Source organism: Plecotus auritus (assembly GCF_963455305.1).
Source record: "Plecotus auritus genome assembly, chromosome: 2".
NCBI classification, from domain to species: Eukaryota; Metazoa; Chordata; class Mammalia; order Chiroptera; family Vespertilionidae; genus Plecotus; species Plecotus auritus.
Window position 1 is genome coordinate 107,367,552 of NC_137771.1, and position 17,803 is coordinate 107,385,354.

The 17,803-nt window shown below is 39.4% G+C and overlaps 1 protein-coding gene across 8 annotated transcripts in view; it reads right to left on the reverse strand.

The window, feature by feature from the left end:
• The window catches only part of ATR (ATR checkpoint kinase), a 168,738-nt gene that overhangs the window by 93,922 nt on the left and 57,013 nt on the right, over positions 1-17,803 (reverse strand). For 7 of the 8 annotated variants that reach the window (XR_013959982.1, XR_013959983.1, XR_013959984.1 and 4 more), the window contains 3 exons: positions 16,643-16,828; positions 14,007-14,099; positions 1,625-1,755 (listed from right to left, as the gene is read on the reverse strand). Coding sequence is in view for 5 of the 8 variants with exons in the window: in XM_080657180.1 (XP_080513306.1) it covers positions 1,625-1,755; positions 14,007-14,099; positions 16,643-16,828 (410 nt within the window). In the remaining 3 variants the exon portion in view is untranslated. The remainder of the gene's footprint in view (positions 1-1,624; positions 1,756-14,006; positions 14,100-16,642; positions 16,829-17,803) is intronic. The other variant, XM_080657178.1, reaches the window with a different exon arrangement.

The following is a 17,803-nucleotide window of genomic DNA, read 5'->3' on the forward strand; positions in this document are numbered from 1 at the left end:
CTTATAATATGCTATCTTTTGATGAAGAATTAATATAAAAAATGTATGTGTGAAGAATTAATATAAAAAATGTATGAAGCCAGGGATGCAAGGGAAGCCTGTGTCCCAGGTGCCTGCCAGTGTCTGGAGGGAAGCCTGGGTCCTTGGTGCCAGAGGGAAGCTGGTGCCGGCAGCCAGGGGAAGGAAGGCCTACTCTTGCGCAAATTTCATGTATCAGTCCTCTAGTCTATAAGGATAACTTTTGTATAACCCCCACCCCCTTTCTAAAATTAACAAAAGTTAATAAAAATAGATACCTGCAGGCTTCAGGAATGGAAGCTAGATTCTCTGAGTGTAACTTACAACAAATTTGAATTTGGGACAGTGTAAATGTGTTATATGACACTGAAATTAAATAAAGAGTAAAAGCAATCTCTAAAAATTTTAAGCAAACTGAAATAAATTAACCTAACAAATCATTAATGGTACCTGCATTCAGAAAAGAGTTACTTCACATGATTTCAAAACATATTATTATGACTGTACATCTCAGTAAGTTATAGTCTAAGTACATATAGAACCTCCAAGAAGCTTAAATTGCACTCAGTAGTCTAACTGCAGCAGTAGTTATTTAAATTAGATTTGCAATCAACCAAACCCTACAAATCTCAATGGCCAAAAAGTAGTGTGGGGAGGGGACTTAATGGGTAAATCGGCTTATAAGAAATACTTAAGGGGCTAAACTAAACAACTAAATGTTTGACATGTGTACCTTATATGGATTCTGATTCAAACAAACCAACATTTTGGGGAAAAACCTCTTTGAGACAATAGAGGAAATCTAAATATAGACTGAGTTCAGATGATATTAAGGAATTCCTACTACTTAGTATAATAATTCATGATGTATTTGAGGTATTTACAAGTACAATTATGTGATACTGCAGTTTTCTTTAAAACATTGCAACTAACAATAAAAAATAGCGAAGGTGGAAGATTATAACAGACGAGAGACCCGATGCATGAAATTCGTGCAAGGGTAGGCCGTTGCAGCCCAGGCTGCTTCGGCTGCTGCCTCGCAGCCAGCTGCCTCCGCCTGCCCTCGCAGACCTAGCTTCATCCGGAAGGTGGTCCAGACAGTCGTTCCACTGTTCGGTCAATTTGCATATTACACTTTTATCCTTATAGACTAGAGGACTGATACATGAAATTTGCGCAAGAGTAGGCCTTCCTTCCCCTGGCTGCCGGCACCAGCTTCCCTCTGGCACCAAGGACCCAGGCTTCCCTCCAGACACTGGCAGGCACCTGGGACACAGGCTTCCCTTGCATCCCTGGCTTCATCTGGAAGGACATCCAGTATAATTAGCATATTACACTTTTATTATTATAGATAAGGAATGTTGACAACTGCTGAGGTTGAGAAACAGGTATATAGAGAGATTCACTATATTATTCTGTTTCAGTATTTACAACATTTCACAGTAAAATGTTTTTAAAAAAGTAAACATTTCCTTTTCAATACAAATTGGCTATCTATCTTAATTATTTATGGTTTGAACCCAATTTCCCTCAAGGAGATAAGGATTCAAGTTAGTATTCCTATGAAATGCAAAACAAAATCTAATAAATTAAGGCAGTTACTTACCTGCAACACAATTCGGGGAAATCATCCTTGAATCGAAGACCAGTTCTCAGTGTAGTCATCATCTTCACCCGCACAGAACTGACATGTTTGGGTCCCATCAATTTCATCAAGGACATCAAACTGTTCAAGGCCTAAAAAGTAAGTAGGGCTTTAACATAAAGCCTATAACCAAGATGACAGGAGGAGATGAGCAGTAAAGACAACTATATCCCACTCTAATCTTGGAGTAGTTATTTCTTCTCTGGAAACACAAGGTCTAATAAATGTTATCCAGTTCATTTTGTCCAACATCTTATGTAGGAATTAAGAGTATGAAAAATATTAGTTCTGTTTTATATGTTCTTTCCCTTGAAGGTGATTTGTTATTTTAGGCCTGCTGGTCTCCTCTAGCCAGTGATTTTCAAATTTATTAAGAATATAGTATCGAGAGAAACCAAGATGGTGGCATAGGTAAACACCTAAACTGCTGCCTCGCACAACAATTTCAAAATTACAACTAAAAGACAGAACGGACACCATCCAGAACCACAGGAAAGCTGGTTGAGTGAAAATTCTACAACTAGAAGGAAAGAGAAAAGCTCACAGAGAATTGGAGGTATGGCAAAGGGTCTTTGTGCGCGCAGAGAGGAAGGGCGGCTGAGAGCCTGGCTGACTTTCTCTGGCGGAAGGGGGAAGGAAGCCCCCGACCGCACTGAACCCCAGTTCTGACTACACTGAACCCCAGTTCTGGGCGAGCCCCTGGGGACCCACGCTCTTACAAGGGGAGTCTGGACTCTTGGGCGGAGACTCGGGAGCCAGGGAAGGCGGAGGACTGAAAGCGCGCGCGCGAGAGTGAGCACAAAGGCTGCGGAGGTTGCCACAGGCTTTCCCTAGTGGAAGGGAGTCAGAGGCTCCTGAATGCACTGAGCCCCAGTTCTGACTGCAGTGAACCCCAGTTCCAGGCGAGCCCCTGGGGACCCACGCTCTTGTGGGGGGAGTCTGGACTCTCGGGCGGAGACTCGGGAGCCTGGGAAGGCGGAGGACTGAAAGTGCGTGCACGCCAGTGCGCACAAAGGCTGCGGAGGTTGCCACAGGCTTTCCCTAGTGGAAGGGAGTCAGAGGCTCCTGAATGCACTGAGCCCCAGTTCTGACTGCAGTGAACCTCAGCTCCAGGCGAGCCCCTGGGGACCCACGCTCTTGTGGGGGGAGTCTGGACTCTCGGGCGGAGACTCGGGAGCCAGGAAGGCAGAGGTCTGAAGGCACGCACGTGTGCGCAAGGGCAAGGCTGATGGGAAGCCAAGACTGAGACTTCACCCCATCCAAGCTGAGCACAGAGGCTATTGCAATTTGGCAAGTCTAATCCTATAAGGCTGTCTCCAGCACCGAACTTCTCCCAGCATAGACACAGCTGATCCTTACAGCCAACTGGCCTAGAGGTCAATTCTTCCCAGTGATACCAACAACAATCAAGACTTAACTACAACAAGACTGAGCACACAGTCCACAAAGGGGTGCACCAAGAGTGTCCACCTCAGGTTAACTGGGGAGGCAGACCCACTGGGCCGTATTGGAAACCTAGCACACAAATCTACCTTACCAACTAAGGGAAGCAGTGAAAATGCGGCCTCAAAAATCAGATCACAAACGAAAGAAATGGAGGAAAACAAACGACTGGATATAGAATTCAAAACCACGGTTATAAGGCTTTTTAAGAATATCCTAGAAAAGGCCGATAAATATAACGAAACCCTTGAAGATATGAAAAAGGACCAACTAGAAATTAAACATACACTGACTGAAATAAAAAATATTATACAGAGACCCAAAAACAGACAAGAGGAACACAAAAATCAAGTCAAAGAATTGAATTACAAAGAAGCAAAAAACACTCAACCGAAAAGCAAAAAGCAAAAAAAAAAAAAAAAAAAAAAATCCAAAAAGTTGAAGATAATGTAAGAAGACTCTGGGACAACTTCAAGCATACCAACATCAGAATTATGGGGGAGCCAGAAGAAGAGAGAGAGCAAGATACTGAAAACCTATTTGAAGAAATAATGACCGAAAACTTCCCCCACCTGGTGAAAAAAATAGACTTACAAGTCCAGGAAGCCCACAGAACCCCAAATAAAAGGAATTCAAAGAGGACCACACCAAGACACATCATAATTAAAATGCCAAGAGCAAAAGACAAAGAGAGAATATTAAAAGCAGCAAGAGAAAAAGTTAAGTTACCTACAAGGGAGCACCCATAGAATTGTCAGCTGACTTTTCTACAGAAACTATGCAGGCCAGACGGGAGTGGCAAGAAATTTTCAATGTGATGAATAGCAAGAACCTACAACCAAGATTACTCTACCCAGCAAAGCTATCATTCAGAATTGAAGGGCAGATAAAGAGTTTCACAGACAAGAAAAAGCTAAAGGAGTTCATCACCACCAAACCAGTAATATATGAAATGCTGAAAGGTATTCTTAAAGAAGAGGAAGAAGAAAAAAGTAAAGATAAAAATTATGAACAACAAATACATATCTATCAACAAGTGAACCTAAAAATCAAGTGAATTAAAAACCTGAGGGACAGAATAATCTGGTGAATATAATAGAATCAGGGGCATAGAAAGGGAGTGGACTGATAATTCTCAGGGGGAAAGGGGTATGGGGGGTTCATGAAGAGACTGGACAAAAATCGTACACCCATGGATGAGGACAGTGGGGGGGAGGTAAGGGCAGAAGGTGGGGTGGGAAATGGGTGGAGGGGAGCTATGGGGAAAAAAAAGAGAAATAATTGTAATAATCTGAATAAAGATTTATTTAAAATAAATATATATAGTATCGAGAACACCAGTCCCCAGTTGGCGCAAACACACGGATTCAGAGGAGCTCTACACTCCACCATGGAAAGGTCAGATTTCGCCTGGGATAAGGTGAGGTCTCTGGTCCCGGCGGGAGAGAGAAATGCGCGTTTTGCAGGAGCTGGAGGACCAGGGAAGTCTGAGCCTAGAAAAATCCGTGGCTGTTGGGGCTGGCGTGATCCGTGAATGTGGAAGGGGGTCCTCAGAGCTGCTAACAGAAGGGATCTCTAAAAAGCACCCCTTTTTGATCTGACGTGCAGGGACAGCCTAAGAATTTCAAAGGTGTGCCAGCTGCTTAGACTTGCGCGCAGACCCATTTTACGCAAACTTGGGCTTTTTCCTCTTGAAATTCTTGCTTCTGATTACTAAGCCCAATACATAGGATCACCCAGTTGGGGACACCCTGGGAGACTGCAGGGGCAAGTTGTTTTTCTAGAACCTGGGGATCGGAGCGGAGAGTGACCATCGGAGAGCCAGCCCTGAGGCAGCCCACTCCCACAAACCGGTAGTGAGTGCCACAGGGAAAGAAGGCTCTAACACTGCCTTGAGAGGCCATATAGACCCGGAAGTCAATCCAGAAACACTGCCACCCAGGGACTGAATCACAAATTGACTCTTGTGGAATCAAAAATAAAGGAATATGAGAAAGTAAGACACACCGCCTGCTTAAAATCAGGACTGGATTACAACACTGAAGAGTAGTGGAACGCAGGAAACTGCAATACTGTCCGGACTGAGAAACAGGCGTGCCATACAGAACAACAGAGAAAGTGAATGACCTTCACTACTCCACATTTTATTTTAATTTTTTATTTTTTTATTTTCATTTTTTGCATCTTTTACTCAAGAAACTAATTTTTTTTCCTCACTTGATTTTACTTTTTTAATTAACACATTTTTATTTTCAATCCGGATTATTACTACAGCTATTTTATCTTTTTTTTTTTTAAGTGTCATTTTATTTTCTCTTCATTTTACTTTGGGATTAGTGTTCTACATTCTATTTTCATCTTTCCTTTAGCATTGTTTTACTTTATCTCAACTCTACCTTTATGCCATCACACTCTTCCTAACCTTCCCCTTTTCGGTGTCCTGTTTATCTTACCCCTTTCCTGTTTTAGATTTTCCCTATTCTTTTTGTTTACCCCGTTAAAATTTCACCCTGCTTACATATCTAATATCCAATCCCCTGCACCAAGTCCTTACACACCTCTCTCTTTGCTGTCTTAACTACCCAAAAAATTGTTTTTCTCTCTGTCCTTTTGTTGTTCTTTGCTTGAATGTTGATTATATCGAATTTTTATGCTTTTTGTGAGATTGTTTTCCTTATTCTTCTTTTGTTTGTTTATTTTTTTGTTTGTTTTGTGCTTCTGTTTTCCCATGCCTCACTCAATATTAGTTGGTGTTGTAGTTTGTATTAATCCCCAGGTACTTGTTGGTGGCATTTGCTGGGATTAGTGATTGTTCTATTTGAGTTTTATCCCCATATATATATATAGTTTGTTCCCCTTTCTCTCTTAGTCTCTTTCTTGTCTCTCTTACTTTTTTTTTTCCTTTTCCCAATTTCATTATGACATTCTTTTTTTCGCTTTCTTTCTATTTCCTCTTCTTCTTTCTCTCCTATCCCCTAATTTTCCTTTATCTGGTGGTCACCTTTATGGAAGGTTATTAATATCATGAATACATTTCTGTTCAGTGCCTTGTGTGTTGTACCTGGTGGTGCTGTATTTTGTGCCTTTAAATCAACGCAGGAGAGAGAGAACTACATAACCAGACATCCAGAGAAGAGAGACCATGGGGAGACAAAGAAACAGCCCGCATATGAAAGAAAAGCAGGCATCACCAGAAAAGAAAGTAAACGAAATGGAGGCAAGCAACCTTCCTGAAAAAGAATTCAGAGAAATGGTCATAAGGTGGCTGAAAAGAATGGAAGACAAATTTGACAATATGAGCAAGAACCAAGAGGAAATGAAGAAGAACCAAGAAGAAATAAAAAATGATATCGCTGCTATAAAGAACTCAATAGAAAGCATCAAGAGAATATTAGAAGAAGTAGAGGACCGCATCAGTGAGCTAGAAGACAAGATGGGGAAAAATACCCAAGTAGAGCAGCTTCTAGAAAAAAAAAATAGAAGGCAGGAGGAGAGCCTAAGGGAACTTTGGGAAAACACAAAACAAAACAACATCCGCATAATAGGGGTTCCAGAAGGAAAGGAAGCTGAGCAAGGAGTAGAAAACCTGTTTGAAGAAATAATGACAAAAAATTTCCCTGATATAGGCAAGAAAAAACCCACACAAATCCAAGAAGCTCACAGAGTCCCAAACAAAATGAACCCAAAAGACCAATGCCAAGGCACATTATAATTAAATTGGCAAACACCAACGACAAAGTAAGAATCTTAAAAGCGGCAACAGATAGACAGAAAGTTACATACAAAGGAACCCCCATCAGACTAGCAACTGATTTCTCAACAGAAACTCATCAGGCCAGAAGGGAATGGAATGAAATATACAAAGTCATGCAAAGGAAGGGCCTGAATCCAAGAATACTGTACCCAGCAAGGTTATCAATCAAAATTGAAGGTGAAATCAGGAGCTTCACAGACAAAAAGGACTAAGGGAATTTATTACCACCAAACCAGCAATGCAAGAAATGTTAAAGGGTCTCCTGTAAAAAAAAAAAGAAATAGGGAGCGAAGAAGGAACACAGGGGTAAAGAATAAAACTGGTGACAAATAAGTACCTATCAATAATAACTTTAAATGTAAATGGATTAAATGCCCCAATCAAAAGACATAGGGTAAGGGACTGGATAAGAAAACAAGACCCATATATCTGCTGTAGAAGAAACCCACCTCAAAAAAAAAAGACACACACAGACTGAGGGTGAAGAAATGGAAAACGGTTTTCCAGGCAAATGGAACAGAAAAAAAGCTGGGGTAGCAATACTTATATCTGACAAATTAGATCTCAAAGTGAAGGACATAACAAGAGATAAGGAAGGCCACTTCATAATACTAAAGGGAGCAGTCCAACAAGAAGAAATACCTCTGGGAAACATATATGCACCCAATACAGGAGCACCCAAATACATAAAAAAAACTCCTGGAGGATATTAAGGGAGAGATTGACAGCAATACAATCATAGTAGGAGACTTTAATACCCCATTATCACCATTGGACAAATCCTCTAAACAAAAAATCAGCAAAGAAACATCAATCCTAAATGACTCACTAGACCAGATGGAATTAATTGACATCTTCAGAACATTTCACCCCAAAGCCACAGAATATACATTCTTCTCAAGTGCACATGGGTCTTTTTCAAAGATAGACCATATGTTGGGACATAGGCAAAGTCTCTTCAATTTCAAGAAGATAGAAATCATATCAAGCATCTTCTCAGACCACAGTGGCATAAAACTGGAAATCAACTACAATAAAAACAACCCAAAGAAATCAAACACATGGAGACTAAACAGCATGCTATTAAACAATGACTGGGTTACCAGAGAGATCAAGGAAGAAATAAAAAACATCATGGCAACAAATGACAATGAAAACACAACAATCCAAAATCTATGGGACACAGCGAAAGCAGTCTTGAGAGGGAAGTTCATAGCTCTACAAGCCTACTGCAAAAAACAAGAAACAATGGTAATAAATTACCTAACCCTACAACTCAAAGAGTTAGAAAAAGAGCAACAAGAAAAGCCCAGTGTAGGCAGAAGGAAGGAAATAATAAAGATCAGAGCGGAGATAAACGACATAGGGACCAAAGAAACAATACAAAAGATCAATAAAACCAAGAGCTGGTTCTTTGAAAGGATAAACAAGATTGATGAACCTCTAGCCAGGCTCACCAAGAAGCAAAGAGAGAGGACCCAAATAAACAAATCAGAAATGAAAGAGGTGAAATAACAACAGATCCCGCCGAAATACAAAGGATTGTTAAAAAATACTACGAACAACTCTATTCCAACAAACTGAACAACCTGGAGGAAATGGACATATTCCTAGAAAAATATAACCTTCCAAAACTCAATCAGGAAGAATCTAAACAGCTCAATATGCCAGTAACTATGGAAGAAATTGAAGCAGTCATCAAGGAGTTTCCGGCAAACAAAAGCCCGGGGCCAGACGGTTTCACAGGAGAGTTTTACCAAACATTCAAGGAAGAACTAAAACCTATCCTCCTCAGACTATTTCAAAAAATTCAAGAGGAAGGAACACTTCCAAGCTCCTTCTATGAAGCCAGCATCACCCTAATACCAAAACCAGATAAAGACAACACAATGAAGGAGAATTACAGGCAAATATCCCTCATGAATGTAGATGCCAAAATCCTCAATAAAATTCTAGCAAATCGGATCCAGCAGTACATCAGAAAGATCATACACCATGACCAAGTAGGGTTTATCCCAGGAATGCAAGGATGGTACAATATCCGCAAATCAATAAATGTGATACATCACATAAACAAATTGAGAGATAAAAATCACATAGTCATATCAATTGATGCTGAAAAAGCATTTGACAAAATCCAACACCCTTTCTTGATAAAAACTCTCAACAAGGTGTTAATAGAAGGATCATACATCAACATAATAAAAGCTATATATGAAAAACCCACAGCTAACACCATACTCAATGGGCAAAAACTAAAACCATTTCCCCTAAGAACAGGAACAAGACAGGGATGCCAACTCTCACCACTCCTGTTCGACATAGTACTGGAAGTATTAGCCATTGCAATTAGACAAGAAGAAATAAAAGGCATCCAAATTGGAAAAGAAGAAGTAAAGCTGTCCTTATTTGCAGATGACATGATATTGTACATAAAAAACCCAAAAGATTTCATCAAAAAACTAACAGACTTAATAAATGAATTCGGCAATGTAGCAGGATACAAAATTAACGCCAAGAAATCTATGGCATTTCTATACACCAATAGTGAACTTACAGAAAGAGAGACTAAAAAAGCAATCCCATTTACCATCGCACCAAAAAAATTAAGATACCTAGGAATAAACCTAACCAAGGAGGTAAAAGACCTATACGTGGAAAACTACAGGACACTGAAAAAAGAGATAGAGGAAGAGGTAAACAGATGGAAGAACATACCATGTTCATGGATTGGTAGAATCAACATCATTAAAATGTCCATACTACCCAAAGCAATCTATAGATTCAATGCACTCCCCATTAAAATACCAACAGCATATTTCACAGACCTAGAAAGAACTCTCCAAAAATTCATCTGGAATAAAAAAAGGCCCCGAATAGCCACAGCAGTCCTGAGAAAGAAGAATAAAGTAGGAGGGATCCCAATACCAGATTTCAAGCTGTATTACAAAGCCACTGTCCTCAAAACAGCCTGGTACTGGCACAAGAACAGACATATAGATCAATGGAATAGAACAGAGAATCCAGATATCAATCGAAACCACTATGTGCAATTAATATTTGACAAAGGAGGCATGAACATACAATGGAGTCAAGACAGTCTCTTCAATAAATGGTGTTGGGAAAATTGGACAGATACATGCAAAAAAATGAAACTAGATCACCAACTTATACCATACACAAAAATAAACTCAAAATGGATACAGGACTTAAATATAAGACGGGAAACCATAAAAATACTAGAGCAGCCGTGGGCAAACTACGGCCCGCGGGCCGGATCCAGCCCGTTCGGCTGTTCTATCTGGCCCGCGGAGCCGAAAGAGCGGAGTGTTCTCTTGCTCTCCCCTCCGTTCCTTTACTTTGAATTTATATTAGTTCACACAAACACTGCATCCATGCTTTTGTTCCGGCCCTCCGGTACAGTTTAAGAACCCATTGTGGCCCTCGAGTCAAAAAGTTTGCCCACCCCTGTACTAGCGGAATCCACAGGCAGCAAAATCTGAGACATATGCCGAAAGAACTTCTTCACTGATACTGCCCCTAGGGCAATGGAAGCCAAAGAGAAAATAAACAAATGGGACTACATCAAAATAAAAAGCTTTTTCACAGCAAAAGAAACCATCAACAAAACAAGAAACCCCACTGTATGGGAGAACATATTTGCAAATGTTATCGCTGATAAAGTTTTAATCTCCAACATCTACAGGCAGCTTATACAACTTAATAAAAGGAAGATAAATGATCCAATAAAAAAATGGGCAACGGACCTAAATAGAATCTTTTCGAAAGAAGACAGAAGGAAGGCCAAGAGACACATGAAAACATGCTCAAAGTCACTAATTATCCAAGAGATGCAAATCAAAACAACAATGCGATACCATCTCACACCTGTCAGAATGGCTATCATCAACAAATCAACAAAAGACAAGTGTTGGCGAGGATGGGGAGAAAAAGGAACCCTCGTGCACTGCTGGTGGGAATGCAGACTGGTGCAGCCACTGTGGAGAACATTATGGAGTTTCCTCAAAAACCTGAAAATGGAACTCGCATTTGACCCAGTAATCACACTCCTAGGAATATATCCTAAGAAACCAGAAACACCAAGGATATATGCACCCCTATGTTCATAGCAACACAATTTGCAATAGCTAAGATTTGGAAACAGCCTAGGTGCCCGTCAGCAGATGACTGGATCAGAAAACTATGGTACATCTATACAATGGAATACTATGCTGCCATAAAAAAGAAGGAATTATTACCATTTGTAGGCACCTGGATAGAATTGGAGAACATTATGCTAAGTGAAATAAGCCAGTTAAAGAAAGAAAAATACCGCATGATCTCACTCATTTGGGGATAATGAAAAACAGTATAAACTGATGAACAAAAAGATAGATACAGAGGCAGTAAAGCATCAAACAGACTGTGAAATTACAGTGGGAAGGTTAGGGAGAGGTGGGGGAAATAAGAGATCAACTGAAGGACTTACATGCATGCATATAAGAGTAACCAACGGATGCAAAACATTGGGGGGGGGTGAGGGCATGTATGGGAGTGGGGTGGTGGGGCAATGGTAAGATATGTACACATATAATACCTTAATTAAAAAATTAAAAAAAAAAAAGAATATAGTATCTGTCCTGGCCCGGTGTCTCAGTTAGTTGGAACATCATTTGTTACACCAAAAAAGGTTGTGGGTTCCATCCCCAGTCAGGATACATATGGTAGGCAACTGATCTATGTTTCTCTCTCTCCCCCCCCCTTCATTTCTCTCTCCTCCATTTCTCTCTCTCTCTTTAGAAAATAAAAATTAAAAAAATATCCTCACCTGAGGATTGAAATATACAGTATCCCATCTAATAAGAGAGTAGCATGCAAATTGACTGTCACTCCCACACACAAGATGGCCGCCCCCATGTGGTCAAAAATCTCCACCCCCATGGGGACAAAAGATGGCCGCCACAAGATGGCCAGCAGGAGAGGGCATTTGGGAGGGACAAGGCCTGAAAGGGAGGGCAGTTGGGGGTGATCAGGCCTGCAGGGGAGGGCAATTGGGGGCGACGAGGCCTGCAAGGAGGGGAGTTGGTGGGGACAAGGCCTGCAGGGAAGGACAACTGGGGGGAACAAGGCCTGCAATGGAGGGCAGTTGGGGGTGACCATGCCTGCACGGGAGGGCAGTTGGGGGGAATCAGGCCTGAAGGGGAGGACAGTTGGGGGAACCAGGCCAGCATTTCATTATTTCTTATCTTTCAATGTTTGCAGGGGAGGGCAGTTAGGTTGGGGGGGGGGGGACCAGGCCTGCACGGGAGGGCATTTAGGAGGCAATCAGGCTGGCCGGGGAGTGGTTATGGGGTGAACAGGCTGGCAGGCAGAAGCGGTTAGGGGCAATCAGGCAGGCAGGCAGGCGAAAAGTTGGGAGCCAGCAGTCCTGGATTGTGAGAGGGATGTCCGAGATTGATGAGGGTGCAGGTTGGGCTGAGGGACCACCCCCCACTCCGTGCACAAATTTCGTGCACCGGGCCTCTAGTATGTCTATATAATTTTCTACAAATCCATCCCAAACTGCTATATAGTACATGCATTTTTGTCATAATGGTACTAAGTTCAAGATTCTCTGAATTTAGTAAAACAAAGAAGTACTGGTAACATGCCCAGAAAATAATATACCACATTTCACTGTGTGTGAAACACATAATCAGACTTGTATCAACAACTCCAGATTCTAATGAAGGGGTAAAGGAACTCCCTAGATGACCTTAACTATATGCCAAAACATGCAAGCTCTTTGTGGTTTAATAAAAAAAAAACACTCTAGTTTTCTTAGATTTGAGATTCTCTCACTTGGGATAATCATAAGAAAGATTCCATACAGATGAACTAGAAGTTGTTTGGGGGATTAAAATTATCAGTTAACACCAAAGAATGAGTTAACTAGTTGCTTAAGTTCATAGAGTTTAATATTTTATCATGTTTTTCTTGGCTCCTTAAGGTTATTAAGGGCAATACAGATGGAAATAAAATTCTATTCATAAGTTTTTACTATAATTTTATTGACTTCAGAGATAGAAAACAAATCATTATTTAACTTCTATCCTAATCTATGGACAAAAATTTCCAGTGGTCAGCAATCATAATAAACTATATTGTGCCAAATACATTTAAACATAAACTGACAAGTAACTAACACTACTTTACTAACTGTAGATAACCCAGCATTTTTGGTATTCAAAAACAGCATGGACCATGAGCCACATCAGACCAAAGTGGACCAATAAATTCAACTATGCAACCTTTCTTTGAGCTATCAGTGATTGTGGTCTCTTTTTTCCCACTGAGCTAAATGCTGTGATTAGGTGAGCCTGAAACTGTTGGCACGAACCCCTGGCACTTAAGCATAGAACCAATCCAGGGATATTTGAGCTAAAGCTGTAAAAAAGAAGGAACTCTTACCTTTTGTGACAGCATGGATGAGCCTGGAGAATATTATGCTAAGCGACATAAGCCAGTCAGAGAAAGACAAATACCATTATGATCTCTCTTAAGTGTGGAATTTAATGAATAAAATAATCTGATGAACAAAATGCAACTGGAAACATGAACACTATGAAACAGACTGGGCGGTACCAAAGGGGAGGAGGGTGGAGTGATTAAATAAAGAAGGTGAAGAGATTAACTGAACAACATATATATTTATACTCTAACACAGACAATAATTTGGTGAAGGCCAAGGGAGGGGGAGAAGGGAGATGGAGGATGTTAAAGGGGAGGACACCTGTAATAATGTCAACATTAAAAAAAATTTTTAAATAGAATAAAAAGAAAGAAACTGATTGTAGAACACTGTGTCCAAAGTCAACCAATACCTGAAGCTATATTATCCCTCTACTTTTAGTTACAGAGCCAACAAATTTCAGTAAGCCAATTTGATTTGGGTTTTCTGTCCCTTATTTAAAAAAGAACTGCAAATAATATAATTCCTCTTTTTAGACTACCCAAAAGCTTACACAAGTTGTTCAGTAATACAGAATATCACATTTCATTATTTCTTATCTTTCAATGTTTGTAGGTAGTAGCAAAAATCATGTCTCCTGCATATCCTACGTGAGTTCTATTCCAGCACATTGCAACTCAACTATCACTACCTACCATTTTCTTATCTTCAATGCCAACACTGGAGCTCAGTAACTGCATATTAAAGAAAGCCAAAATGCCCAACAACTTGGGTTGCAAATAATCAGCCTAAGGGAAAAACAAACAAACAGGTAATTATGTAAAGTTTATACAGATCAAATTTTATAAAACCAATAACTTAATTATTTAACTAACATCATTTCAGTTTTGCCTATTAGAGTAACAGAAATAAATACTTGGTGAATTAAGTTTCTCCAAATGCATATTATTTTCACACTAGTATTTTTTAAATTCATGAAACTGATTTATAATCACCATTATAAAACATGATTAAATAGTACTGTACAAGAAAATAAGCTTTTGAAATCTGGCCTGAGCTGGGGTGGGATCCTCAGGATCTGATTCACATCAGGATCCAGAGTGGAGAGGACATTTATCTTAAGGAGAAAACTAGGAAAGACAACTGACTGTCATTCTAGGATCTAGAGCATTTAGAGCTAAGCTTGGGGAAAAAAACAAAAAAAGGTAAACTGCCAGAACCATGGTCTGACATAGGGGTCAATATCCCCTGAGGTAATAGTGGTAAAGGAATAATTCACTAATTCCACTTCTTCGTATGTTTTGAAGTGCTGCTCAGAAAGTGCGTGTGCTATCGATCGGAACAAGTGTTAATCTGAAAGAGCAAGGTACGGTGAATACGGCGGGTGGGTTAATACTTCCCAGGTAAGATCTTTTAACGTGTCTTTAACTGGTTTTGGAGTGTGTGATGGTGTGTCATCATGAAGCAAAATTACTTTGCTGTGTCTTCTGGTCCATTCTGGTTGTTTCATGATCAAAGCGTGGTTCAAATTGATTATTTGTTGTCAGTAGCGATCAGTATTAACGGTTTCACCTGATTTTAGAAGCTCAAAATACACCACACCTTCCTGATCCCACCAAACGCAGAGCATTCTCTTCTTGTTTTTTTATTATTTAAAGTATTACAAATAGTAGTACACATGTCTCTTTTTTCTCCCACTGACCTTCCCCTAGCCTCCCCTACCCCCCAGCACATGTCCTCACCCCACCCCCACCCCCACCTCCACCCCCAGTGTCTTGCATCCAATGGTTATGCTTATATGCATGCATACAAGTCCTTTGGTTGATCTCTTACCTCCCCCAACCCCCAGCCTTCCTGCTGTAATTTGACAGTCTGTTTGATGCTCCTCTACTTCTGTATCTATCTTTTTGTTAATCAGGTTATAATGTTCATTATCCATAAATGAGTGAGATCATGTGGTATTTTTCTTTCACTGACTGGCTTATTTCACTTAGTATAATGCTCTCCAGTTCCATCCATGCTGCTGCAAATGGTAAGAATTCCTTTTTTTTAATATAGCAGCATAGTATTCCATTGTGTAGATGTACCACAGTTTTCTAATCCACTCATCTGCTGATGGGCATTTAGGCTGTTTCCAAATCTTAGCTATTGTAAATTGTGCTGCTATGAACATAGGGGTGCATATATCCTTTCTGATTGGTGTTTCTGTTTTCTTGGGATATATTCCTAGAAGTGGCATTACTGGGTCAAATGGCAGTTCCATTTTTAAATTTTTGAGGAAACGCCATACTGTTTTCCACAGTGGCTGCACCAGTCTGCATTCCCACCAGCAGTGCACAGTGCACGAGGGTTCCTTTTTCTCCACATCCTCTCCAGCATTTGTCATTTGTTGATTTGTTAAATGAATTTCGTGCATCGGGCCTCTAGTATATGCATAACTCATAGACACAGACAACAGTGTGGTGATGGCCAGAGGGAAAGGGCAGGTGGGCAAAGGGGGGATGGGAATGGGGACATCTGTAATAGTGACAACAATAAAAATAAAGTAAAAATGAAAATGCAATATCATAGATGCCACATAGGAAAGGATGGTCAGTTGCATTGAATGCTACTGAAAAATTGACTGAAATAGGAAAGAAAAAGTAACTACTGGACTTGATAGTAGAAAGACTGTTTTTGACCTTGACAAGAAGAATTTCAGGAGAATAATGAGAACAGAGTTGAACTAGAATGGGCTAAAGAATGAATGGAAAAGGAGAAAGCGGAGATAGAAACCTCTCAAGATATATTGCTGATTATCCTGAGAGTATCTTGAAGGAAGGAGGGCAATCAAAAGGAAAAACATAGTAAGCCTAAGGATTTACATGTTTTCAGATGAAAACATAAAATAGTAAAGTGACTTCAGATACAAATTTAAGATAGGAAAATATAAAAAGGTTAACATATCCTGTAATTCCCCTTAAATCCAACAGTGGATTTAAATATAGTTAGATAAAGTTTTAATATATTGTTCCAAGAAAGGGGTAGTTGGGGAGAATACAAATGTATTCCAACCTACAGTTCATAAGTAGTGAAGACAAATAAACATTTTACCCAGTGAAAAAAATAAAATCTAAAAATCATTTGAAAATGTCAATTTTTCAATGCTAATATATGTTGTTAATGCCTTGCTGTGATCATACAATTTAAATATCAATCTTTTCAAAAATAAAACACCCAATTTAATTTTTAAACTCACATCTGGCATTTGAAAAATGCACAAAACAATTATTTTTCCAGTATCATAATTAAGCTACAAAAAGGAAAAAAAAACACGTAACATATTTCTTACCATTAGTTCAGGTGATATGATATCTCTTGGGCCCTGATATGGATCATCACTAGATGCAAACGAGGCAAGGATTGACAAACCATTGAAAACCTTTTGATAGTTTTCTCCAATCCGTAGCAATAATTCATTATGCAGTCCTTGGAAATCTTGTCTCAACAGGCTCCCCAGTTCAATTTCTGTTTCATTCTAATCCAAAGATACAGTTTTTAAAAAAATTTAAGAACTTTTCTCCATACTAATATCCTGAAAATGAGTATATTGATTTTTTAATATACTATTAGTAAATCAAGAACTCTAGATCAGGTGGTAAGATTTACTGATTATATTTTTTAAAGGCAATGGATAAAGATCTGAGTTGTCCAGCTATAGAAACAACAAGATGCTGAATGATTCCTCAGACTTATTTGTGACATTTTAAAGATAAAGGCCATGGGAAATTATTCTAATCTTGTTCTATCATGGTGGTCTCCCATGAGCTATAGGTAATGAAGAGAAAGGATCAGATTTTATTTGGAAATAAAATTTAAAAACGAAATCCTAGTTTTCTATAAGGCTTTAAATTCCATTAACTCATTATTCATATGCACATAATCCCTGAGAAGATATATAGTACAGTGGCTAAGAGCACAGCCTTTCTAGTCAGACTGCTGGGATTTAAATTCCAAGTTTGTCACTTATTAGTTGTGCTGTGACTGGAACAAGTTACCTCATCTGACCTCTCTCTGCCTTAATTTTCTTATCAATAAAATGGAAAAACATTAGTATCTTTATCTCATTAGGTAACAGTGAATGAAATGATACATAAGTTGTTTATCAAAGTTTCTGACATGTAGTAAGCACTCTATAAATATTTCATTATCATTTCACCTCTATGATACAGATTTCTTTCTCAAAATTAATAAATATACCCAATATTCAATAACTCTCATGTGGAAAGAGATCAACTGCTGGCATATCATTAAACACATGAAATAAATTAACATCAGAGGAAATACTAAAGTCACATATGCATATTGCACAGGTTCTCCTGTTCCCATGTAGTCTCATAGTCATGACATCTGTGAATAATTACATTTTCACTTCCTCCTCTCCAACTTGGATGCCTTATATCTCTTCTTCTTGTCTGATCACCATGCCTAGGACTTTCAGTTCTATGCTAAG